The following is a 19,420-nucleotide window of genomic DNA, read 5'->3' on the forward strand; positions in this document are numbered from 1 at the left end:
TAATGTACTGATTTGATACTCAAGAAACATTTCTTATTATTAATGTTGAGAAGTATACAGTGGATAGCATAAGTGAACACACTCATGCTAAAGTTGACTAAAAAGAGGAACAAAAAATCATCTTTTGGAAATTCATCTTAATTCCTCAATTTAAAAAATGAGGAAAAATCCAACCTTTAAGGACACCAATTTGCTTTGTGAATGAATAATGTATCTTAAATAAATAAATGTTCTTCCTTAAAATACAGGTTGCATAAGTCAGGACACCCCTGTGTTAAATTCCCATAGAGGCAGGCAGATTTTTATTTTTAAAGGCAAGTTATTTAATGGATACTATGCATCCTGATAAAGTTCCCTTGGCCTTTGGAATTAAAATAGCCCGACGACATCACATACCCTTCAACATACCTAGAGATTGGCATGGGGCACTTTCCATAAGATCATCTCTCAATGCAAATCCAACCAGCTAGGCTGAAATAACACCATGCCCATCTCTAAGTATGGTGACGGGTGTGTGATGATGTGGGGCTATTTTAATTCCAAAGGCCAAGGTAACTTTATCAGGATGTATAATATCCTGGATCCATGAACTGGCCTTTAAAAATAAAAATCTGCCTGCCTCTATGGGAATTTAACATAGGGGTGTCCTGACTTATGCAACCTGTATTTTAAGGAAGAACATGTATTTATTTACGATACATTATTCATTCACAAAAAAATTGGTGTCCTAAAAGGTTGGATTTTTCCTCATTTTTTAAATTAAGGCATTAAGATCAATTTTCAAAAGATGATTTTTTTATTCCTCTTTTTAGTCAACTTTAGCATGGGTGTGTTCACTTATCCTATCCACTGTACTGTAGCTCAAACTGTAGCACATGGTGCTAGCAATGCAAAAGTCATGGGTTTGATTCTCAGGGAAAGCAGGAACTGATCAAATTAATTTCTTGGATGTGTCTACCAAATGTGTAAATATAAAAGTTGAGCTGCTTAATATTTTTGTGGAAAATATAAATATTTTTTAGGATTCTTTGATTAATAGAAACTTGAAAAGTTATTTTAAATAGAATTTTTTGTAACCATGTTAACTGTCAATTTTGATCAATGTAATGCATCCTTGGTGAATAAAAGTATTTATTTTAAAAACATAACACCAGACATGTGAACGGTAGTGTATAAAACCACTGCTTGAGTAAACAGACATTTGTGTAATTTTGACTAAATCAAAATCAGAATCCACTAATCTTACCGTTTTCTCTTTGCAACATTTTGTTTCACTTTGATATTTAAAAGCACTGAAGATACTTACCCGGGAGTGTCAAGCCGGGCTGGGACTGCATTCTGTCTGTGCATTGTGATTGTGTTAAACGACTTGAAGGACCAGTTTAAGATCTTGTTAAGCAAATAGCTGTTTCATGCATCTCATTTCCATTGCAGTTCAGCAACTGTAAAAGAATTTCACTCTCAGCATGATAAAGCTTTCCACTGACTCGCTATGAGTTTTCAGCCATAATAAGCAGCACACTTAGCAAATGGAGGTGAGAGCCACCTCACGGTCAGTTGTGCGTTTGTTTGTTTGGCAGGTTCATGATGATACCTGAAGACTGAGTTGGCGCCTCCTCTAATACAAGAACCTTTGAACACTGTCACACTTTGCTGTCTTTATTGCTCTTTTCTCCTACCTTCTTTCAATTACTAATAACATCCTCCCCCACTTGTGTTCACATTCCCCTTCTCTTTCTCTCTCCTTCTTATGTTTCGCCTTATTAGCTCGGCTTTGTTCAAGCTGATGACCACAACAGATTAGCTTTGCAGAACAGACAAAAAAATTGCTTTTAGTTTTATAAGAAACTAGTGCTTTTGTTCATTTTGCTTAATAATATGTGCACGATGCTGCCATGAAGCTGCAGTGAAATGATAAAAACAGCAGTTCTCAGCCTCCATCAATCCCAGTGAACATATACAGCAGCCAGATATAAGCAGCTTAAGGAATGGAGGAATGTACTGGCACCTGATTTTTCCCGGCAAACCACAGTGTTTTTGTGTGAGGGGCGACCTGCAGGATTACAGCAAGAATTCCAATTTCACAGTCTTTAGCCCTGTGCTTGAAGCCACAGGCAGGCTTACAAACTCTAAACTGTGACGGTAAAATATCTTCTGTTCTGAAAAAATATATATCTGTTCTGGAACCTAATTGTGTTGGATTCATAATTTTAATGATATTTAACTGGGTTTTAACTGAGGAAATAATAGTATTGGCTGCCGGATTGTGGAATAATACTGTGAGGAAGTTCAACAGGGAGCAGTTGGAAGGCCATAGTGTTTTGATACCTGCTTATTAGGTAAGTGAAGAACCACAGGACAAAGGTGAACTGAAATGAAACTCCTCCCATTGTCTTATGGTAGGGCTGGGCTTGCATTGAGACAAGACAGTATAAACCGTTGCCTGTCAAACCTGTTGTCATTTCTCCAGAAACGTTCGGTGGTATTTTGAGATCACTTGTGTTCTACTCACCTGCCAAAATGATGGAAGAAGTGTCTATTGCTGTTGCTTATGATGCCTATATTATTGACCAAATGTCAGAGGAGGAGATCCTGGCCAGTCTAGTGGTGGAGTCTCTGCCGAAACAAGTGGTAAGTTCAGCAAGCTTGGACCTAACATTTGTCACATGTTGACTTAAAGCTGGCATGCTGGAATTTTTAAAGGAGTAGCACAACAGCATATATTTTTGTTTTGTTTTTCAAATCTCTATTAAAACAATTCAGAAATATCAGTGTAGTGATCAATTATTGTTCAAATATTTACTCCTTGGTGCTCACTAATAAATATTTTAATATTATAATAAATATATGTATATGGTGTATAATGTATAATGTAAAATATATATATGTGTGTGTGTGTGTGTGTGTGTGTGTGTGCGTGCGTGCGTGCATGCGTTTGTGTGTGTGTGTGTGTGTGTGTGTGTGTGTGTGTGTGTGTGCGCATTTATTTACATGAATTAAATACATAAATTAATTTAAAAATATATCGATAAAATTGTGTGTGTGTTTATTTACATTAATTAAATACATAAATGAATTTTTAAAAATTATTAATAAAATTGCAACTATTAATTTATTATATAATCGGTACTTAGAAGATGTTAAAGTACATTCCATTCATGCCTTAGATTTGCGGAGGCTACCTGATTTGATTTGAAAGTTTTTTGAATCTTCTTTTTAAACAGGTGCCATCTAAAAAGCCAAAATTAAGAGATAACCAATTGCAGCCAGAAGACCCGCTCGACAGGTACGAGGTAGGTGATCACACCCTGACAAAAACAAAAAGGTTCCGTCCTGCTCTGCAACACCCATATCTACACAACTACAGCTCTTGCATAATTATACATTGAATAATTCAGGGTTGTAGATTTGTGGTATTAATGTTTTTCTTCTTTTTATTTTCTAGAGAGAAAACCGTATACTTCAGCAAACCAGTTTGCGCCTGGAGCAGGAAAATGATGATCTTGCACAAAAACTTGTCACCAGCAAGATTGCACTGAGGACTGCTTTAGATCAGGTCTGTCAAATTATTACGAGTTATCATGCATATCATATGCAACAGGCTGGTTTCATTTTCTGTTTTATTTGCTGTGTATGTTTAGATAGATCTGGTGTGTTTTTCAGACGGAGGACCAGGTGGATGAATTAACCAAGGAGCTATTAAAAACCAAACAGCTTCTGAGGATTACAGAGGAGGAGAAAAGGGGAAAGGAGGAGGAGACTTCACAGGTGCTTTAACATCACTGATCTGGAGAGTAAAGTGTTTGACCAATCTCTGTGAAAGAGAGCTCATGCTTTTTCCCCTTGTCTAATGTATTGTGTTCTACAGCTAAAAAAGATGTTTAGGAGAGAGCTGGACAAAGCAGAGTCAGACATTAAGAGATCAAACAACATCATTGCCGACTACAAGCAGGTAAACATTCAATTACAACTCCACGTATTCAATAAACTGTTGCATTTGATGCCAACTTTCAGCCCGTTTTCTTGCGTCCTTTAGATTTGCTCCCAACTGAACACTAATCTTGAAAACCAGAAAGCTCAAGCAGACAAAGAGCTGGCAGTTATCAAGGTAAGAAACAAACTGACCTCAAAGCAGCTTGACCCTCACCGTCAGTCTTACTGGCATGTTTTCTCACATACATTATTTTATTATTTCAGAGCAAGATGCTGGAGTGTGAGCGGTGCAGACACATCTTTAGTATGGATGGATCAATTCAGCTGTGCTCTGAGAGTGAAGATAGCTCTGCTCAGGAGGAAGTGAAGGCCTCGGTCAGAGAACAGGTCCAAGAGTTAGAGAGAGAGCTAGCCCAGACCAAGCTACAAATGGTGGAGTCCAAATGCAAGATACAAGTAAGACATAAAAGTCTGATGAAAGCATGTGACTTGAAACTTTTTTTTAGAAGATTTTTAAAATATATTTTTTTTAGTGCTGTCAATCGATGAAAAAATTTACTTGATTAATTAATTAATAATGCAATTAATCGCAATTAAAAACACTTACGTTTTTTATATATTTTTTAATGTAATAATTTCATATAATCTCCAAATTAATGTAGAGACAACATAAAGGCACTATATTTTAAATACTTCTGTACGTGGCATCTTTTTTATGAATGAAGGTCAGTATCACAGATACTAATAGGCTACAGCTACTAATGTCTGGATGAAAATGATTTCCCCTCCCCAATTGTATACATTAATTATAGCCATTCAACATTACATTGTTATTACAAGCTATCAATTTGTTTTTTACATTTATTGGGCTTCAAAAAAACAAATATAACTTTTAATTTAACAATCCTCACATAAACCCATAATAACTGTCATATTTACCCGTGCCCTTCCTACCTGTCTAACATATACAGAACAATATACAGAAATTAGTTATCATCAAACAGTCTGCACTGCATTAATTATAAATTAAATATAGACTAAATGCACGCGTCTTATTCTCTCTCAATTATTTACGTTCATTTAAGACTTTATTTAACTTATTTAAGACTGCTTTTATGAAGACACTCGACAAACCGGACATTTTGGCATATAATTGTGTGTGTTATTTGTCGTTCGAGCGCGAAACAGAACTTGATTCACTCACGATTCTAGCGCGCGTCCCGATCTATGCGTCCAGTGTGTGTCAGGACATTCACAGCCAGCGCGTTCTCTGTTGTCTTGACGCGCTTGAATGATTAATAGCATTTGCATGAAGAAGAGCGTGATCATATAATGTAACGCTGGTTAGATGTTGCGTTAACGAGTTAAACTGGAAAAATTAATCGTATGAGTTAACGCGTTAACGTTGACAGCCCTAATTTTTCTTCTACCTTTTTTTTACTCTATATTGCTTTACAACATTTGTAAACATTTCTGATTCTGGGAAAGTCTTTATTGATTAACCAAGAAAAACAGAATTAGAATTTTTCATATAAATATAAAATGAAAAGTAAAAACAAATAAATTAATAAAAACAACATTAGGTGTGAAATTATATGTTTTTTAATTTCTTATTACTCATCGAAAAAAATTCTATAGACATAATATAAGCATTGCAGTTGAAATGACTTGAAATGACTGGTACTTACAAATTTAAGTTACATTTTTTTAAACCATGCAATACTTTTACAGAATGTATTTATCTATTTCAATACATTTTTCAAAATTCAAGTTTTATAAATAAACATTAGTTCACTTATTGTGAATAACATGACTCAATGAACAATAGTAAATTTATAAATTAACATTCACAAATGCTGTTAAAAATGTTGTTCATTGTTCATGATATAATAAATGAACTTGCGTTAATAAATTGAAGCTTATAATTAAGTGTTACTGAAGTGTTACTGAAATGCATACTCTTATGCAAAAATTGTTTCTCTTTTTCATCATTTATTTATCATCTTGTTTTCCCAAGGAGTTGGAGCACCAAAACGCAGTTGTGAGGACTGAACTTCAGGCTGCTAAGAACACATGGCTCAGAAAAACTCTGGGCTCTTTCAGGACAGCTGCCAGCAGCCATCAGAACCAATCTCAATCAGATTCTGCCTGGAGCCCCACAAATAACCCCCATTCCAGCTGGGTCACCAGAAGGCTCTCCTGGGCCCAACGAGAAGGGAGAGCGGCCAAAGTATGAAAAGGAGGAGGCCTACTAGTGGAGAAGAAAAATATTTCGTGAGAGCACTGCTGAATTGAGTCTCACAAATGATGAGAAGGCTATTCTCTCAGACCTTAGGGCCAGTTGCATGAACATAGTCACAATGTTAATACTTTAAGAACTAGTCTGACCAACAGTTAGTCAAGGGGTAATCTAAAAAGACCTACTTTTCAGATTCAAACTAGACTAATTCACCTGTTTAACTTTCTTTAAAAAAAGTTATGACCAGTCTTAAAGAAAAAAACAATTACATGACTAACTTTTAAGACTAATTTAATACGCAACTAGCCACAGAGGACATTATCCACCTTATTTTTAACGTAAGAGCTAATTTGATGTGTCTGGCTTCTGGTGTCATCCGCTTCCAGTTATTTTTAGCTGTACAAAACAGCTTGTTATGCTGCCTGATATTGCAAACTGCTGTTTCTTATTACATATTATTTTAAAGTATTGTTGCAATTATAAACACACTGGTTTGTAGCACATGGTTATTTTTCTAGTTATTTACCTATAGTGGCTAATGAACCAGAAGTCTCACAGATTCACAGAAATTAGCTTACATATGTAATGCTAAACAAGGTGGATAGAGCTGTATGATTGTAAACATTGGGAACGAGAGGATTCTTAAAGGATGGGTGACAGAAAGAAATATCTGCCCCATGAGATCAGTTGCTCTAAGGCAATCTCACATGAAGACTGTATGAAGTTTTTGTACTGTGAGTTTAAGCACTGCAAAAAGTGTTTTGCAACTTAACCTAAATATTATGCTTCTAAATTAACTGTTTTTTATTTTAATTTCACTAAATTAACCTAACTTACATTAGGGTACATAAACAAAAGTCATTTTTAAGGGTTAGATCAAGTACAAACAATTGCCTTCAAACGCATTTACGGTTCATTGTTGGTACTCTACAATGTGAATGTATTTCTTCCATTATCTTCTACAACAAATAAACCGTATGAGACCTTTAATAAGACCTTTATTTCAATTCTAAACCACAAATTTTTCTCTCAAACTGAAAAGAAAGCTTTGAATATTAGACATCTTATTGCATGTTTTGGATCACCAATAGTTTGCATGTTAAGAGCAACAGTAGAAATGTCAACAGACCTTACACAAACAAAGATGATTTCGTCAAATAAAACAATATGAATGTAAACAAAGAGGTACGATTTTATAATTCTACTATAAATCCAGAACCTTCCACTCAGACCTCTCCTCTGGATTGTAAAAATCATCAAAAAAGCCCTCAGCGGTTCTGAGTATTTGAACAACAAGCAGAATGTCAGTCTCAGGGTCTATTTCCAGTTCTTGGTAGTAGTTTTTCACTGGGATTACAGCAGACATAGAAACTCCAAGCTGAGTGCTCACCTCTTGTACCTGTCACAAAACAGTTAATCAGAAATACTAAAGAACAAGATGTGAAAGAGAACGGTATAGAATACTGACTATAAAGTCATATATACCATTTTGTTGATATAGTGGCTCTGGTAGACATTTTTCAGGTCTTCTGCCACTAAGGGACAGGCCTCATCCACCTTAGTGAGAAGAACCAGCTGAGGAATACCTGAAGTACAGAAAAACACCTTAAATGCTATAAAATCCCAGAGATCATTAACCTATGGGTGAAGCAGCCCTAGTGGTTAAACATTTGTGTTAATTGAAGAAGTGACATCAAGAAATGCTCAGAAATGGACTTAACCTCTTTTTTCTTATGAGAGAGGCTGAAAATCTAATATTCTATTATTTAAATGAAAAAATACACTCATGTCACTTGAAATTAATTTAAATCTAATTCATTATTGTTATTCCCTCACCCAGCTGGTTGGTTTTCTTTCCAAAAAACGCAAACTTGTCATTCATTTAGTCAGAGAGGAGCTTGACTTTGCTGGTGTCGATCACATACACCACACAGTGAATCTTGTCTTCAAGCCAGGATATTTATGGTAATGAGGGGAGTCTGGCTCTATAGGCATTGATGGGTTCAACTAAGAAAAAAACATGTAGAATATCTTTAAATCATTAAGTAGTTTAAGTGAGACTTAAAATAGTAATAAAACATCTGCCACACGTATGTTTACCTTTCACCAAAAGTTCTTACCTGATACCTGTCTTGAATGTGACCCTTCAAAATACTGGCAAAATCATCCACATCCAGACCGCTGTTCAAACCCTCCTCCAGACCCATCGAGTCACACAGAGCGAAGGGAACATGGCTGACACCGCTGCCTGGCTTTATGTAGTAGGTACGGAACTACAAGGCACAAAAATTTAGCAATTAATTTAAATACACTATGGAGATAACCAATCACAATATTTCCCTCTGTAAAATATCAGAGGTGTAATAATCAAGGTGCATTTCTACCTGAGTAGTCAAACTGGTTCCAGCAGTGCCTGTGTTGGCCTGGCTGCTCACATAACCCTTGAAAACAGAGTTGATAGAGTTGAAGAAGCTTGATTTCCCAGCACCAACAGGACCCACCAAGGCAAGGCAAGGCAAGGCAAGTTTATTTATATAGCACATTTCATACACAATGGTAATTCAAAGTGCTTTACATAGAAGAAATTAAAATAATCAAAAGAAATCAGAATAATTAAAACAGTTTAGAATAAAAGATAAAATACAGAAATCAGAATAATTAAAACATAAAATAAAATACAGTGCAAACAGTCGGACGAACAGTGGCACAGTGCTCATTCAGTAAATGCACAGCTAAACAGATGTGTTTTGAGTCTGGATTTGAATGTGACAACTGTAGGAGCACATCTGATCTCTTCTGGAAGCTGGTTCCAGCTGCGGCTGGCATAGTAGCTAAAAGCAGACTCGCCATGCTTAGAGTGAACCCTTGGTATTTCTAGCCGATGTGATCCTAATGATCTGAGTAATCTGTTGGGTTTATATTCAGTGAGCATATCTGCAATGTATTGAGGTCCTAGGCCATTGAATGATTTATATACCAGTAATAATACTTTAAAATCAATCCTAAATGTAACTGGCAGCCAGTGTAAAGACCTGAGGACTGGTGTGATGTGTTCATATTTTCTGGTTCTGCTCAGAATCCTAGCAGCAGCGTTCTGTATGAGCTGCAACTGTCTTATGGTCTTTTTGGGAAGGCCAGTGAGAAGTCCATTACAATAATCCACCCTACTGGTGATGAAAGCATGCACAAGTTTTTCTAAGTCTTGACTGGAAACAAAGCATCTAATTCTTGCAATATTTTTCAGGTGATAATATGCTGATTTAGTTATTGCTTTGACATGACTACTGAAACTAAGGTCTGACTCTAGAGACACACCCAGATTCCTGACTTGATTTTTAGTTGTTCACCAGTAGAATCCGAGCCTGTTTAACTGAGCTAACAGAAGGCTTCCAGCCCGAGATGGTGCTCAAGAGCGCCTTCCTTCTCCTAAAATTATTAATTTCATTATCAAATTCCTTAAGGAACACAGTAAGTCAGAAACATTTAGTAAAAGACCTTGATCTTAAAGTAAGGACAACAGACCAAACTAATATCTAAATTATTCATATCGAAGTTATTCACACAATCATTAATGAAGGTGCACTATTTTCTCTGCAATTATCTGAAATAATACAAACCTTCAACTCTGTACACCTCACATTCAGTCAGCTGTAAGTCATTCCCATGCATCTGCTGTGGATCGAATTTGTATGTTGCTGGATTACTGTAGACTGTGGCTGTGTTACTGTAAAGAAACACTAAAGAATCAAAGTTCGGACCATTGTCATTGAAAGCAAACTGGGGATTTCCACTGAACACACGGAGAGGAGCTTCTTTAACCTCTTTGTCATTAAAGCTGAAGAGAAATGCTTTGTCATCCACAACATTTTGGCCAGTTTGACCATAATCCTTGCTAGTAAAAGCTCCAAAAACATATCCAGACTTATTGTAAGCTACAATAACAGTTGGTCCCTGCTTATTACACTTTTGGTGAAATGCATTGACATTGTAGCCGTGCACACTGGCTTTGAACAACAGGCAGAGTTGTCATTGCTGAGCAAGGAGCAGAGCTTCTTCTTCTGCCATTTGGTGAAGCTGGATGTGATGGTGCTCATAATGATCTGAAAAACATTCAACCAACATTTTAAAGCATGCTGTTATAATGGAATAGAAAGAAAAGGTCCTTTAAAAGTATTTTGAATATATTGTAAAATATGTATACTACTAGCCTATATAAAAAAGAGCAACGTATATATTATTCCCCACATGCACCAAATTCATCCGAAATGACTCAAATAATTCAAATTATATTAAGTATGCAAATGAAATTAAAAATGCAATGATCTTGTAACAAAAAAAAACATAATGAAAACAGCTTACGTTGGAACAAGTCGTCAGAATCGCCTGTTTTCTTTCGAACCCCGGAAGAGATTAGCCTAATTTCGTTTTTAGGGAAAAGCAGCTTGTAATACGTCGTAGCCTACGTCACAAAAATGAAACGTGCCGTCGCTGGTTTGGTTCTGGCGGGTTCGGTAAATCAGTGATGTGATGTTTCATAATTAAAACACTCGAATAAAAAATAGTTTAGAAATGACACCTAATAAAGCTTATAAGACCAACATGTAACAATCTTAAAATTAATGACATTTCGAATCTTTAAACTGTAGCTCTGCTGCCCTGCAAAATAAAACAAAAACAAAAAAACACAACCAAAATAATTATATTAGGCTACATTTATTATGATAATAATAAAATGAAGTTCACGGTTCTATAATGGTAATATGGTAAACAAATAAAATACATATCTTGTTTAATCTATTTAGTAATTTTTATTGTTTTAATTTTAAAATTGTATGATTTCATTAAAAATTGCTTTTTATCAAACTCACAAACCTGCAGTTCATTAAAAAAAATCATTCTGGGAAACCCTGGCATAATATAACATTTAATACACTTCATGTTATTCAAAATGTTCTTTCTCTTTGTATTTTCGTTCAAAAATATAGTATTTCATTCTTTCCTATTCAAATCAGTGTGATAAATGAGTTAGGTCAAAAGTAATCTAAAAGTAATAACAAAGTATTCAGATTATATTACCTTAAATGTGTATTGAAATGGATTATGTTACTAACTACAATATTTGCCATGTAATTTGCAATCAGTAACCGACTACAATTGCACTGCAAAGGTGTAAGCAACATAATGGACATATGAAACCAGGATGCAATTATATTGAAACATTTAATACAAACACAAATTACCAGATGCAAATTGAAATGTGTTTCATCAGAGAAACAAGAAGGTGAAATAACTCTAAATGGCTTTACAGCAAATTACCAAAACACAAACAAATAACAATTATATAATAATAAAGCAGATGACACCAGAAACCAAACACGTTCAATTTACAAATGACTGCATCCGCTCTTAAAAATAAGTAACACAGGTGCACAAGAGTGGAGCTAAACTAACATATACTCAGAGAGATAAAAGGAGTAATGATGTCACGCATATACAGAGAGAGGAAAACACTCAAAGCACAAACTGTAACAAATATAAATGTGATTATGCGTGTAAACCAAAAGATTAAATTTGTTATACAAATAATAGGCTATATCCATCTTTAGGTTAGACAAGGAAAAGAGAGTGAGCTCTACTCAGACCTCTCCTCTGGATAGTAAAAATCATCAAAAAAGCCCTCAGCGGTTCTGAGTATCTGAACAACAGCGTTAAGAAGCAGAATGTCAGTCTCAGGGTCTATTTCCAGTTCTTGGTAGTAGTTTTTCACTGGGATTACAGCAGACATAGAAACTCCAAGCTGAGTGCTCACCTCTTGTACCTGTCACAAAACAGTTCATCAGAAATACTAAAGAACAAGATGTGAAAGAGAACGGTATAGAATACTGACTATAAATGATATATTTGTACCATTTTGTTGATATAGTGGCTCTGGTAGACATTTTTCAGGTCTTCTGCCACTAAGGGACAGGCCTCATCCACCTTAGTGAGAAGAACCAGCTGAGGAATACCTGAAGTACAGAAAAACACCTTAAATGCTATAAAATCCCAGAGATCATTAACCTATGGGTGAAGCAGCCCTAGTGGTTAAACATTTATGCTAGTTTTAAACGCAATCCCCACAAGAGTTGCTCTTGAGAAAGGGACTTGACCTCAGGTTGCTTGAGAGAGACTGTAAATTGAATTTCCATCATTTCAATTACAAAATACACCGATGCCACTTGAAGTTAATTCAAATCTGTGTCATTATTATCAGTCACTCACCAAGCTGGTTGGTTTTCCTTCGAAAAACCACAAACTTTTCAATCATTTTGTCAGAGAGGAGCTTGACTTTGCTGGTGTCAATCACAAACAACACACAGTGAATCTTGTCCTTCAAGCCAGGAGATTTATGGAAATGAGGGGAGTCTGGCTGTAAAGGCATCGATGGGTTCAACTAAGAAAAACATATGTCAAATATCTTTAAATTATCAAGAATAAAAAATTATATGTAATGTCCATATTTTTTTATTCCTGTAACTAGCTAGTAAAACATCTTCTAAACCTATAACTATTATGTTTACCCCCTTATAAAGTTCTTACCTGATACCTGTCTTGAATGTGACCCTTCAAAATACTGGCAAAATCATCCACATCCAGACCGCTGTTCAAACCCTCCTCCAGACCCATCGAGTCACACAGAGCGAAGGGAACATGGCTGACACCGCTGCCTGGCTTTATGTAGTAGGTACGGAACTACAAGGCACAAAAATTTAGCAATTAATTTAAATACACTATGGAGATAACCAATCACAATATTTCCCTCTGTAAAATATCAGAGGTGTAATAATCAAGGTGCATTTCTACCTGAGTAGTCAAACTGGTTCCAGCAGTGCCTGTGTTGGCCTGGCTGCTCACATAACCCTTGAATACAGAGTTGATAGAGTTGAAGAAGCTTGATTTCCCAGCACCAACAGGACCCACCAGTAGAATCCGAGCCTGTTTAACTGAGCTAACAGAAGGCTTCCAGCCCGAGATGGTGCTCAAGAGCGCCTTCCTTCTCCTAAAATTATTAATTTCATTGTCAAATTCCTTAAGGAACACAGTAAGTCAGAAACATTTAGTAAAAGACCTTGATCTTAAAGTAAGGACAACAGACCAAACTAATATCTAAATTACTTTAAAGAAGACACTAAATTTGCTTCACTCACTCAGAGTTCCACTGCAAATTTCTCCATGGTTTCTCCAAGAGTCCTCCACACTCTGGTGAGAATCCAAACCAAAGTTATTCACACAATCATTAATGAAGGTGCACTATTTTCTCTGCAATTATCTGAAATAATACAAACCTTCAACTCTGTACACCTCACATTCAGTCAGCTGTAAGTCATTCCCATGCATCTGCTGTGGATCGAATTTGTATGTTGCTGGATTACTGTAGACTGTGGCTGTGTTACTGTAAAGAAACACTAAAGAATCAAAGTTCGGACCATTGTCATTGAAAGCAAACTGGGGATTTCCACTGAACACACGGAGAGGAGCTTCTTTAACCTCTTTGTCATTAAAGCTGAAGAGAAATGCTTTGTCATCCACAACATTTTGGCCAGTTTGACCATAATCCTTGCTAGTAAAAGCTCCAAAAACATATCCAGACTTATTGTAAGCTACAATAACAGTTGGTCCCTGCTTATTACACTTTTGGTGAAATGCATTGACATTGTAGCCGTGCACACTGGCTTTGAACAACAGGCAGAGTCTGTCATTGCTGAGCAAGGAGCAGAGCTTCTTCTTCTGCCATTTGGTGAAGCTGGATGTGATGGTGCTCATAATGATCTGAAAAACATTCAACCAACATTTTAAAGCATGCTGTTATAATGGAATAGAAAGAAAAGGTCCTTTAAAAGTATTTTGAATATATTGTAAAATATGTATACTACTAGCCTATATAAAAAAGAGCAACGTATATATTATTCCCCACATGCACCAAATACATCCGAAATGACTCAAATAATTCAAATTATATTAAGTATGCAAATGAAATTAAAAATGCAATGTTCTTGCAAAAAAAAAAAAAACATAATGAAAACAGCTTACGTTGGAACAAGTCGTCAGAATCGCCTGTTTTCTTTCGAAACCCGGTAGGGATTAGTCTACTTTCGTTTTTAGGGAAAAGCAGCTTGTAATACGTCGTAGCCTACGTCACAAAAATGAAACGTGCCGTCGCTGGTTTGGTTCTGGCGGGTTCGGTATATCAGAGATGTGATGTTTCATAATTAAAACACTCGAATAAAAAATAGTTTAGTAATGACACCTAATAAAGCTTATAAGACCAACATGTAACAATCTTAAAATTAATGACATTTCGAATCTTTAAACTGTAGCTCTGCTGCCCTGCAAAAAAAAAAAAAAACACAACCAAAATAATTATATTAGGCTATATTTATTATGATAATAATAAAATGAAGTTCACGGTTCTATAATGGTCATATGGTAAACAAATAAAATACATATCTTGTTTAATCTATTTAGAAATTTTCATTGTTTTAATTTTAAAATTGTATGATTTCATTAAAAATTGCTTTTTATCAAACTCACAAACCTGCAGTTCATTAAAAAAAATCATTCTGGGAAACCCTGGCATAATATAACATTTAATACACTTCATGTTATTCAAAATGTTCTTTCTCTTTGTATTTTCGTTCAAAAATATAGTATTTCATTCTTTCATTCAAATCAGTGTGATAAATGAGTTAGGTCAAAAGTAATCTAAAAGTAATAAAAAAGTATTCAGATTATATTACCTTAAATGTGTAATGTAATGGATTATGTTACTAACTACAATATTTGCCATGTAATTTGCAATCAGTAACCGACTACATTTGCACTGCAAAGGTGTAAGCAACATAATGGACATATGAAACCAGGATGCAATTATATTGAAACATTTAATACAAACACAAATTACCAGATGCAAAATGAAATGTGTTTCATCAGAGAAACAAGAAGGTGAAATAACTCTAAATGGCTTTACAGCAAATTACCAAAACACAAACAAATAACAATTATATAATAATAAAGCAGATGACACCAGAAACCAAACACGTTCAATTTACAAATGGCTGCATCCGCTCTTAAAAATAAGTAACACAGGTGCACAAGAGTGGAGCTAAACTAACATATACTCAGAGAGATAAAAGGAGTAATGATGTCACGCATATACAGAGAGAGGAAAACACTCAAAGCACAAACTGTAACAAATATAAATGTGATTATGCGTGTAAACCAAAAGATTAAATTTTTTTATACAAATCATAGGCTACATCCATCTTTAGCTTAGACAAGGAAAAGAGAGTGAGCTCTACTCAGACCTCTCCTCTGGATAGTAAAAATCATCAAAAAAGCCCTCAGCGGTTCTGAGTATCTGAACAACAGCGTTTAGAAGCAGAATGTCAGTCTCAGGGTCTATTTCCAGTTCTTGGTAGTAGTTTTTCACTGGGATTACAGCAGACATAGAAACTCCAAGCTGAGTGCTCACCTCTTGTACCTGTCACAAAACAGTTCATCAGAAATACTAAAGAACAAGATGTAAAAGAGAACGGTATAGAATACTGACTATAAATGATATATTTGTACCATTTTGTTGATATAGTGGCTCTGGTAGACATTTTTCAGGTCTTCTGCCACTAAGGGACAGGCCTCATCCACCTTAGTGAGAAGAACCAGCTGAGGAATACCTGAAGTACAGAAAAACACCTTAAATGCTATAAAATCCCAGAGATCATTAACCTATGGGTGAAGCAGCCCTAGTGGTTAAACATTTATGCTAGTTTTAAACGCAATCCCCACAAGAGTTGCTCTTGAGAAAGGGACTTGACCTCAGGTTGCTTGAGAGAGACTGTAAATTGAATTTCCATCATTTCAATTACAAAATACACCGATGCCACTTGAAGTTAATTCAAATCTGTGTCATTATTATCAGTCACTCACCAAGCTGGTTGGTTTTCCTTCGAAAAACCACAAACTTTTCAATCATTTTGTCAGAGAGGAGCTTGACTTTGCTGGTGTCAATCACAAACAACACACAGTGAATCTTGTCCTTCAAGCCAGGAGATTTATGGAAATGAGGGGAGTCTGGCTGTAAAGCCATCGATGGGTTCAACTAAGAAAAACATATGTCAAATATCTTTAAATCATCAAGAGTAAAAAATTATATGTAATGTCCATATTTTTTTATTCCTGTAACTAGCTAGTAAAACATCTTCTAAACCTATAACTATTATGTTTACCCCCTTATAAAGTTCTTACCTGATACTTGTCTTGAATGTGACCCTTCAAAATACTGGCAAAATCATCCACATCCAGACCGCTGTTCAAACCCTCCTCCAGACCCATCGAGTCACACAGAGCGAAGGGAACATGGCTGACACCGCTGCCTGGCTTTATGTAGTAGGTACGGAACTACATGGCAGAAATATTTAGCAAATATGTTTAATGCAGAACAGAGATAACTAATCAAAATACTTTACACAATATTTCCCTCTGTAAAATATCAGAGGTGTAATAATCAAGGTGCATTTCTACCCGAGTAGTCAAACTGGTTCCAGCAGTGCCAGTGTTGGCCTGGCTGCTCACATAACCCTTGAAAACAGAGTTGATAGAGTTGAAGAAGCTTGATTTCCCAGCACCAACAGGACCCACCAGTAGAATCCGAGCCTGTTTAACTGAGCTAACAGAAGGCTTCCAGTCCGAGATGGTGCTTAAGAGCTCCTTTCTTCTCCTAAAAACATTATCAATTATAATTGTCAAATTCCTAAAAGGTGCAGTGTGTGATTTTTAGCGGCATCTAGTGGTGAGATTACGAATTGCAACCAACTAAAGTTACGGTGCCCGACAGGAAAATTATGTCATCGTCTGAGACAGAGTAGCCAGTTCAGCGAGGTTTCTTTACAAGGATAAATTAAGAATGTATGTTTACTTAATTATTCAGTAAAACTATGTTATTGCAAATATTATTGTTACTTTTATTGTGTCAGTGTTTTATTCGCTGAACTAAGCTTGCTTCATTGCACGCAGAGCAACATAGTAACGAAACAACCCAGGCTCATGGTGCAAAACCTGAAATACGTACCTCCAGGTATGTTTTCCCTGCACTTTTCGGGTGAAAAGTCCAATAGAGGCGATACGTGGTTTTTATTTAGCCTATTTATTTTTTTACTAATGTAATGCACGATTCTTTCTGCCAGTCGGGCTGCAGCAGAGAAAGCTGTTTAATCGGCATTTATTCACGATATCTTATCATATGTATTTCTTTTAATGTTATTATTTCGGTCTTATTGCCAGGGAAGCTGGACTGCTTTGCTGTTTATTGATTTTTTTAAAAAAAAGTATAAACGACTACGCGAATTTTATCAGTAGGAAATCTATGGAGGTAGTTTTGTTTCTTTATTATTCAATCAAAAAATATATTTTCAATTAAAAAAACCTTCACTTCAATAAAAGAAAAACTTTTCAATCAAAGAAAAAAAGTATTTGAATCCAAAAATATATTTGAGACTCAAAAAATACATTTGAACACTGCTTTTCTTTGATTGAAAATGTTTTCTTTGATAGAAGTCCTTTTTGTTTTGTTTAAAGCAACATTTTTAATTGAAGTAACATTGTTTTTTGATTGGACTATGGAGGTAGTTTTGTTTCTTTATTATTCAATCAAAAATTATATTTTCAATTAAAAAAACCTTCACTTCAATAAAAGAAAAACTTTTCAATCAAAGAAAAGCAGTGTTCAAATGTATTTTTTTGAGCCTCAAATATATTTTTGGATTCAAATACTTTTTTTCTTTGATTGAAAAGTTTTTCTTTTATTGAAGTGAAGGTTTTTTTAATTGAAAATATATTTTTTGATTGAATAATAAAGAAACAAAACTACCTCCATAGTATGCAAATAACAAAACAAAAACTTAATGAAAACTGCTCACATTGGAACAAGTCGTCAGGATCGTCTGCTTTCTTCTATGCCCTGAAAGAGATTACTTTCGTTTTTAGGGAAACGCAACATTTTATTTTTTTAGGGAAATGCAACTTTTTTTCTTTTTTGTGGGGGAAACGCAACTCTTTTTTTCGGCTTTATTTGAACATTCAGTTTACAGTGTGAAACAACAGAATAAGAACACAACAGTAATTAAAAATAACAAAAATATGAAGAATAATGAAAGAAAACACTTCAACAACATCATAGCACAAAACAAAAAACAGTTAGACAGTGATATAAACAAGAATGGGGGAAAAAATAAAGAAAGAGGGCATTACTTAAATTAAAAGAAAACTAAACATTTATTAAGGTAAAAAGTTTGTAGGTCTTGCAAATTGTACATGTTCTGAGTGCTTTTGGGTTAAGAGAGGATGAAATTGTAATCAACTAATGTTTATCTCAAAAAATTGTGCAAAAAAGAATACCTTTAATTTGTGAATATAAAAAACCTACATAGGAAAATAATTAGATTTATTATAAAGCAGGCATTTGAATCCGCTTCAAAAAATCTAAAATAACAGTTTTGGGATTCATAGAGAAATTTTGCAAGATATTGCTTCGGAAAAAACAACTAACATCTTTCCAAAGTTGCAGAGTTTAACTGCACAACCAAAACAAGTGAAGAAGAGTTTCAGTGTCATTCTGACAGAAAGAGCAATTAGTGTCAAAATCAGATCTGAATTTTTTCTAAGGAAATTTTTGACTGGGTAAATATGAGTTAATTTAAAAGATATCTCTTTTACTTTGTTTATGAGGAGAAACCTTTGTTGTATGGACCATATATTTTTCCAATTTAAATGATCAAAAAGTCCATTCCAATATGAGATTGCATGACTTTATAGAGAATTACTTTATAATATCTTCCTTTTTTTCAGTGAAACATATCTGACCAATTGGCTTTATGCACAGCTTCACTACTTCCTGAACTTCAGCCAGCCCTTTGTTTCCTGTCTGTCATTATTGGACAAACTGATTAATTCAGGTGTGCCTGGCCTCAGTAACAATAATCAGGCACACCTGGACTAATCAGTTTGTCCAATAATGACAGACAGGAAACAAAGGACTGGCTGAAGTTCAGGAAGTAGTGAAGCTGTGCATAAAGCCTATTAGGAGTGTTGATAGGTTCAGGAAAAGATAATGAACCCAAAGAGTGAGTATTATTTTTGAAAAGCATGAGTATGCCAGATGGAATAGCATCCATAACTGTGACAAACTCTTTGGGAGTTACCGGCATATTATATTCT

The 19,420-nt window shown here is 35.2% G+C and overlaps 4 protein-coding genes and 1 pseudogene across 5 annotated transcripts; 1 reads left to right on the forward strand and 4 right to left on the reverse strand.

Moving 5' to 3' along the window:
* Nucleotides 1–1,801: 1,801 nt before the first annotated feature.
* Nucleotides 1,802–7,162, forward strand: rabgap1l2 (RAB GTPase activating protein 1-like 2). Of its 2 annotated transcripts, XM_077231993.1 has the most exons (9): nucleotides 1,802–2,339; nucleotides 2,471–2,631; nucleotides 3,225–3,293; nucleotides 3,446–3,556; nucleotides 3,664–3,768; nucleotides 3,869–3,952; nucleotides 4,037–4,108; nucleotides 4,198–4,389; nucleotides 5,951–7,162. In XM_077231993.1, the coding sequence occupies exons 2-9, from the start codon at nucleotides 2,521–2,523 to the stop codon at nucleotides 6,167–6,169; spliced, it is 963 nt and encodes a 320-aa protein (XP_077088108.1). In that variant the 5' UTR covers nucleotides 1,802–2,339; nucleotides 2,471–2,520; the 3' UTR covers nucleotides 6,170–7,162. The 2 variants fall into 2 exon arrangements, with proteins under 2 accessions (XP_077088108.1, XP_077088107.1); XM_077231992.1 differs by lacking the exon at nucleotides 1,802–2,339 and having other exon boundaries at nucleotides 2,435–2,631.
* On the reverse strand, nucleotides 7,158–14,334 carry LOC143739731 (interferon-induced protein 44-like). The gene is made up of 9 exons (XM_077231991.1): nucleotides 14,243–14,334; nucleotides 13,498–13,981; nucleotides 13,360–13,411; nucleotides 13,016–13,211; nucleotides 12,752–12,904; nucleotides 12,434–12,605; nucleotides 12,080–12,180; nucleotides 11,815–11,990; nucleotides 7,158–7,404 (listed from the first exon to the last, which is right to left on the reverse strand). Exons 2-9 carry the CDS (start codon nucleotides 13,973–13,975, stop codon nucleotides 7,377–7,379), a joined length of 1,356 nt encoding a protein of 451 aa, XP_077088106.1. The 5' UTR covers nucleotides 13,976–13,981; nucleotides 14,243–14,334; the 3' UTR covers nucleotides 7,158–7,376.
* Nucleotides 8,040–9,730, reverse strand: LOC143739789 (interferon-induced protein 44-like). The gene is given in 4 exon segments (XM_077231994.1): nucleotides 8,040–8,116; nucleotides 8,119–8,179; nucleotides 8,293–8,445; nucleotides 8,557–9,730. Coding segments are annotated over 4 exon segments (435 nt in total). The 5' UTR covers nucleotides 8,716–9,730; the 3' UTR covers nucleotides 8,040–8,054.
* LOC143739773 (interferon-induced protein 44-like) lies at nucleotides 9,770–10,281 on the reverse strand (annotated as a pseudogene).
* Nucleotides 14,335–15,398: 1,064 nt separating the features above from the next.
* On the reverse strand, nucleotides 15,399–18,817 carry LOC143739887 (interferon-induced protein 44-like). Its single transcript, XM_077232269.1, has 6 exons — nucleotides 18,753–18,817; nucleotides 16,730–16,958; nucleotides 16,454–16,606; nucleotides 16,136–16,307; nucleotides 15,782–15,882; nucleotides 15,399–15,692 (listed from the first exon to the last, which is right to left on the reverse strand). Exons 1-6 carry the CDS (start codon nucleotides 18,815–18,817, stop codon nucleotides 15,507–15,509), a joined length of 906 nt encoding a protein of 301 aa, XP_077088384.1. The 3' UTR covers nucleotides 15,399–15,506.
* Nucleotides 18,818–19,420: the final 603 nt, after the last annotated feature.

This window comes from Siphateles boraxobius, unplaced genomic scaffold (assembly GCF_051911475.1).
Source record: "Siphateles boraxobius isolate OS27281-9 unplaced genomic scaffold, OSU_SipBor_1 1, whole genome shotgun sequence".
In the NCBI taxonomy this organism is placed as follows: domain Eukaryota; kingdom Metazoa; phylum Chordata; class Actinopteri; order Cypriniformes; family Leuciscidae; genus Siphateles; species Siphateles boraxobius.

Excerpts from the sequence above, each read along its gene's own strand:
- rabgap1l2 (XM_077231993.1), top strand. The coding sequence starts at position 2,521 with ATGATGGAAGAAGTGTCTATTGCTGTTGCTTATGATGCCTATATTATT. Across the intron at positions 3,769-3,868 it reads AGGAGGAGGAGACTTCACAG|CTAAAAAAGATGTTTAGGAG; the intron begins GTGCTTTAACAT and ends TGTGTTCTACAG. Across the intron at positions 3,953-4,036 it reads TCATTGCCGACTACAAGCAG|ATTTGCTCCCAACTGAACAC; the intron begins GTAAACATTCAA and ends TGCGTCCTTTAG.
- LOC143739887 (XM_077232269.1), bottom strand. The coding sequence starts at position 18,817 with ATGACACTGAAACTCTTCTTCACTTGTTTTGGTTGTGCAGTTAAACTC. Across the intron at positions 16,959-18,752 it reads CTCTGCAACTTTGGAAAGAT|GAATTTGACAATTATAATTG; the intron begins GTTAGTTGTTTT and ends TGCACCTTTTAG. Across the intron at positions 15,883-16,135 it reads AAGGAAAACCAACCAGCTTG|GTATTCCTCAGCTGGTTCTT; the intron begins GTGAGTGACTGA and ends TCTGTACTTCAG.
- LOC143739731 (XM_077231991.1), bottom strand. The coding sequence starts at position 13,975 with ATGAGCACCATCACATCCAGCTTCACCAAATGGCAGAAGAAGAAGCTC. Across the intron at positions 13,412-13,497 it reads TGAGGTGTACAGAGTTGAAG|AGTGTGGAGGACTCTTGGAG; the intron begins GTTTGTATTATT and ends GATTCTCACCAG. Across the intron at positions 7,405-11,814 it reads TTTTACTATCCAGAGGAGAG|GTCTGAGTGGAAGGTTCTGG; the intron begins GTCTGAGTAGAG and ends TCCAGAGGAGAG.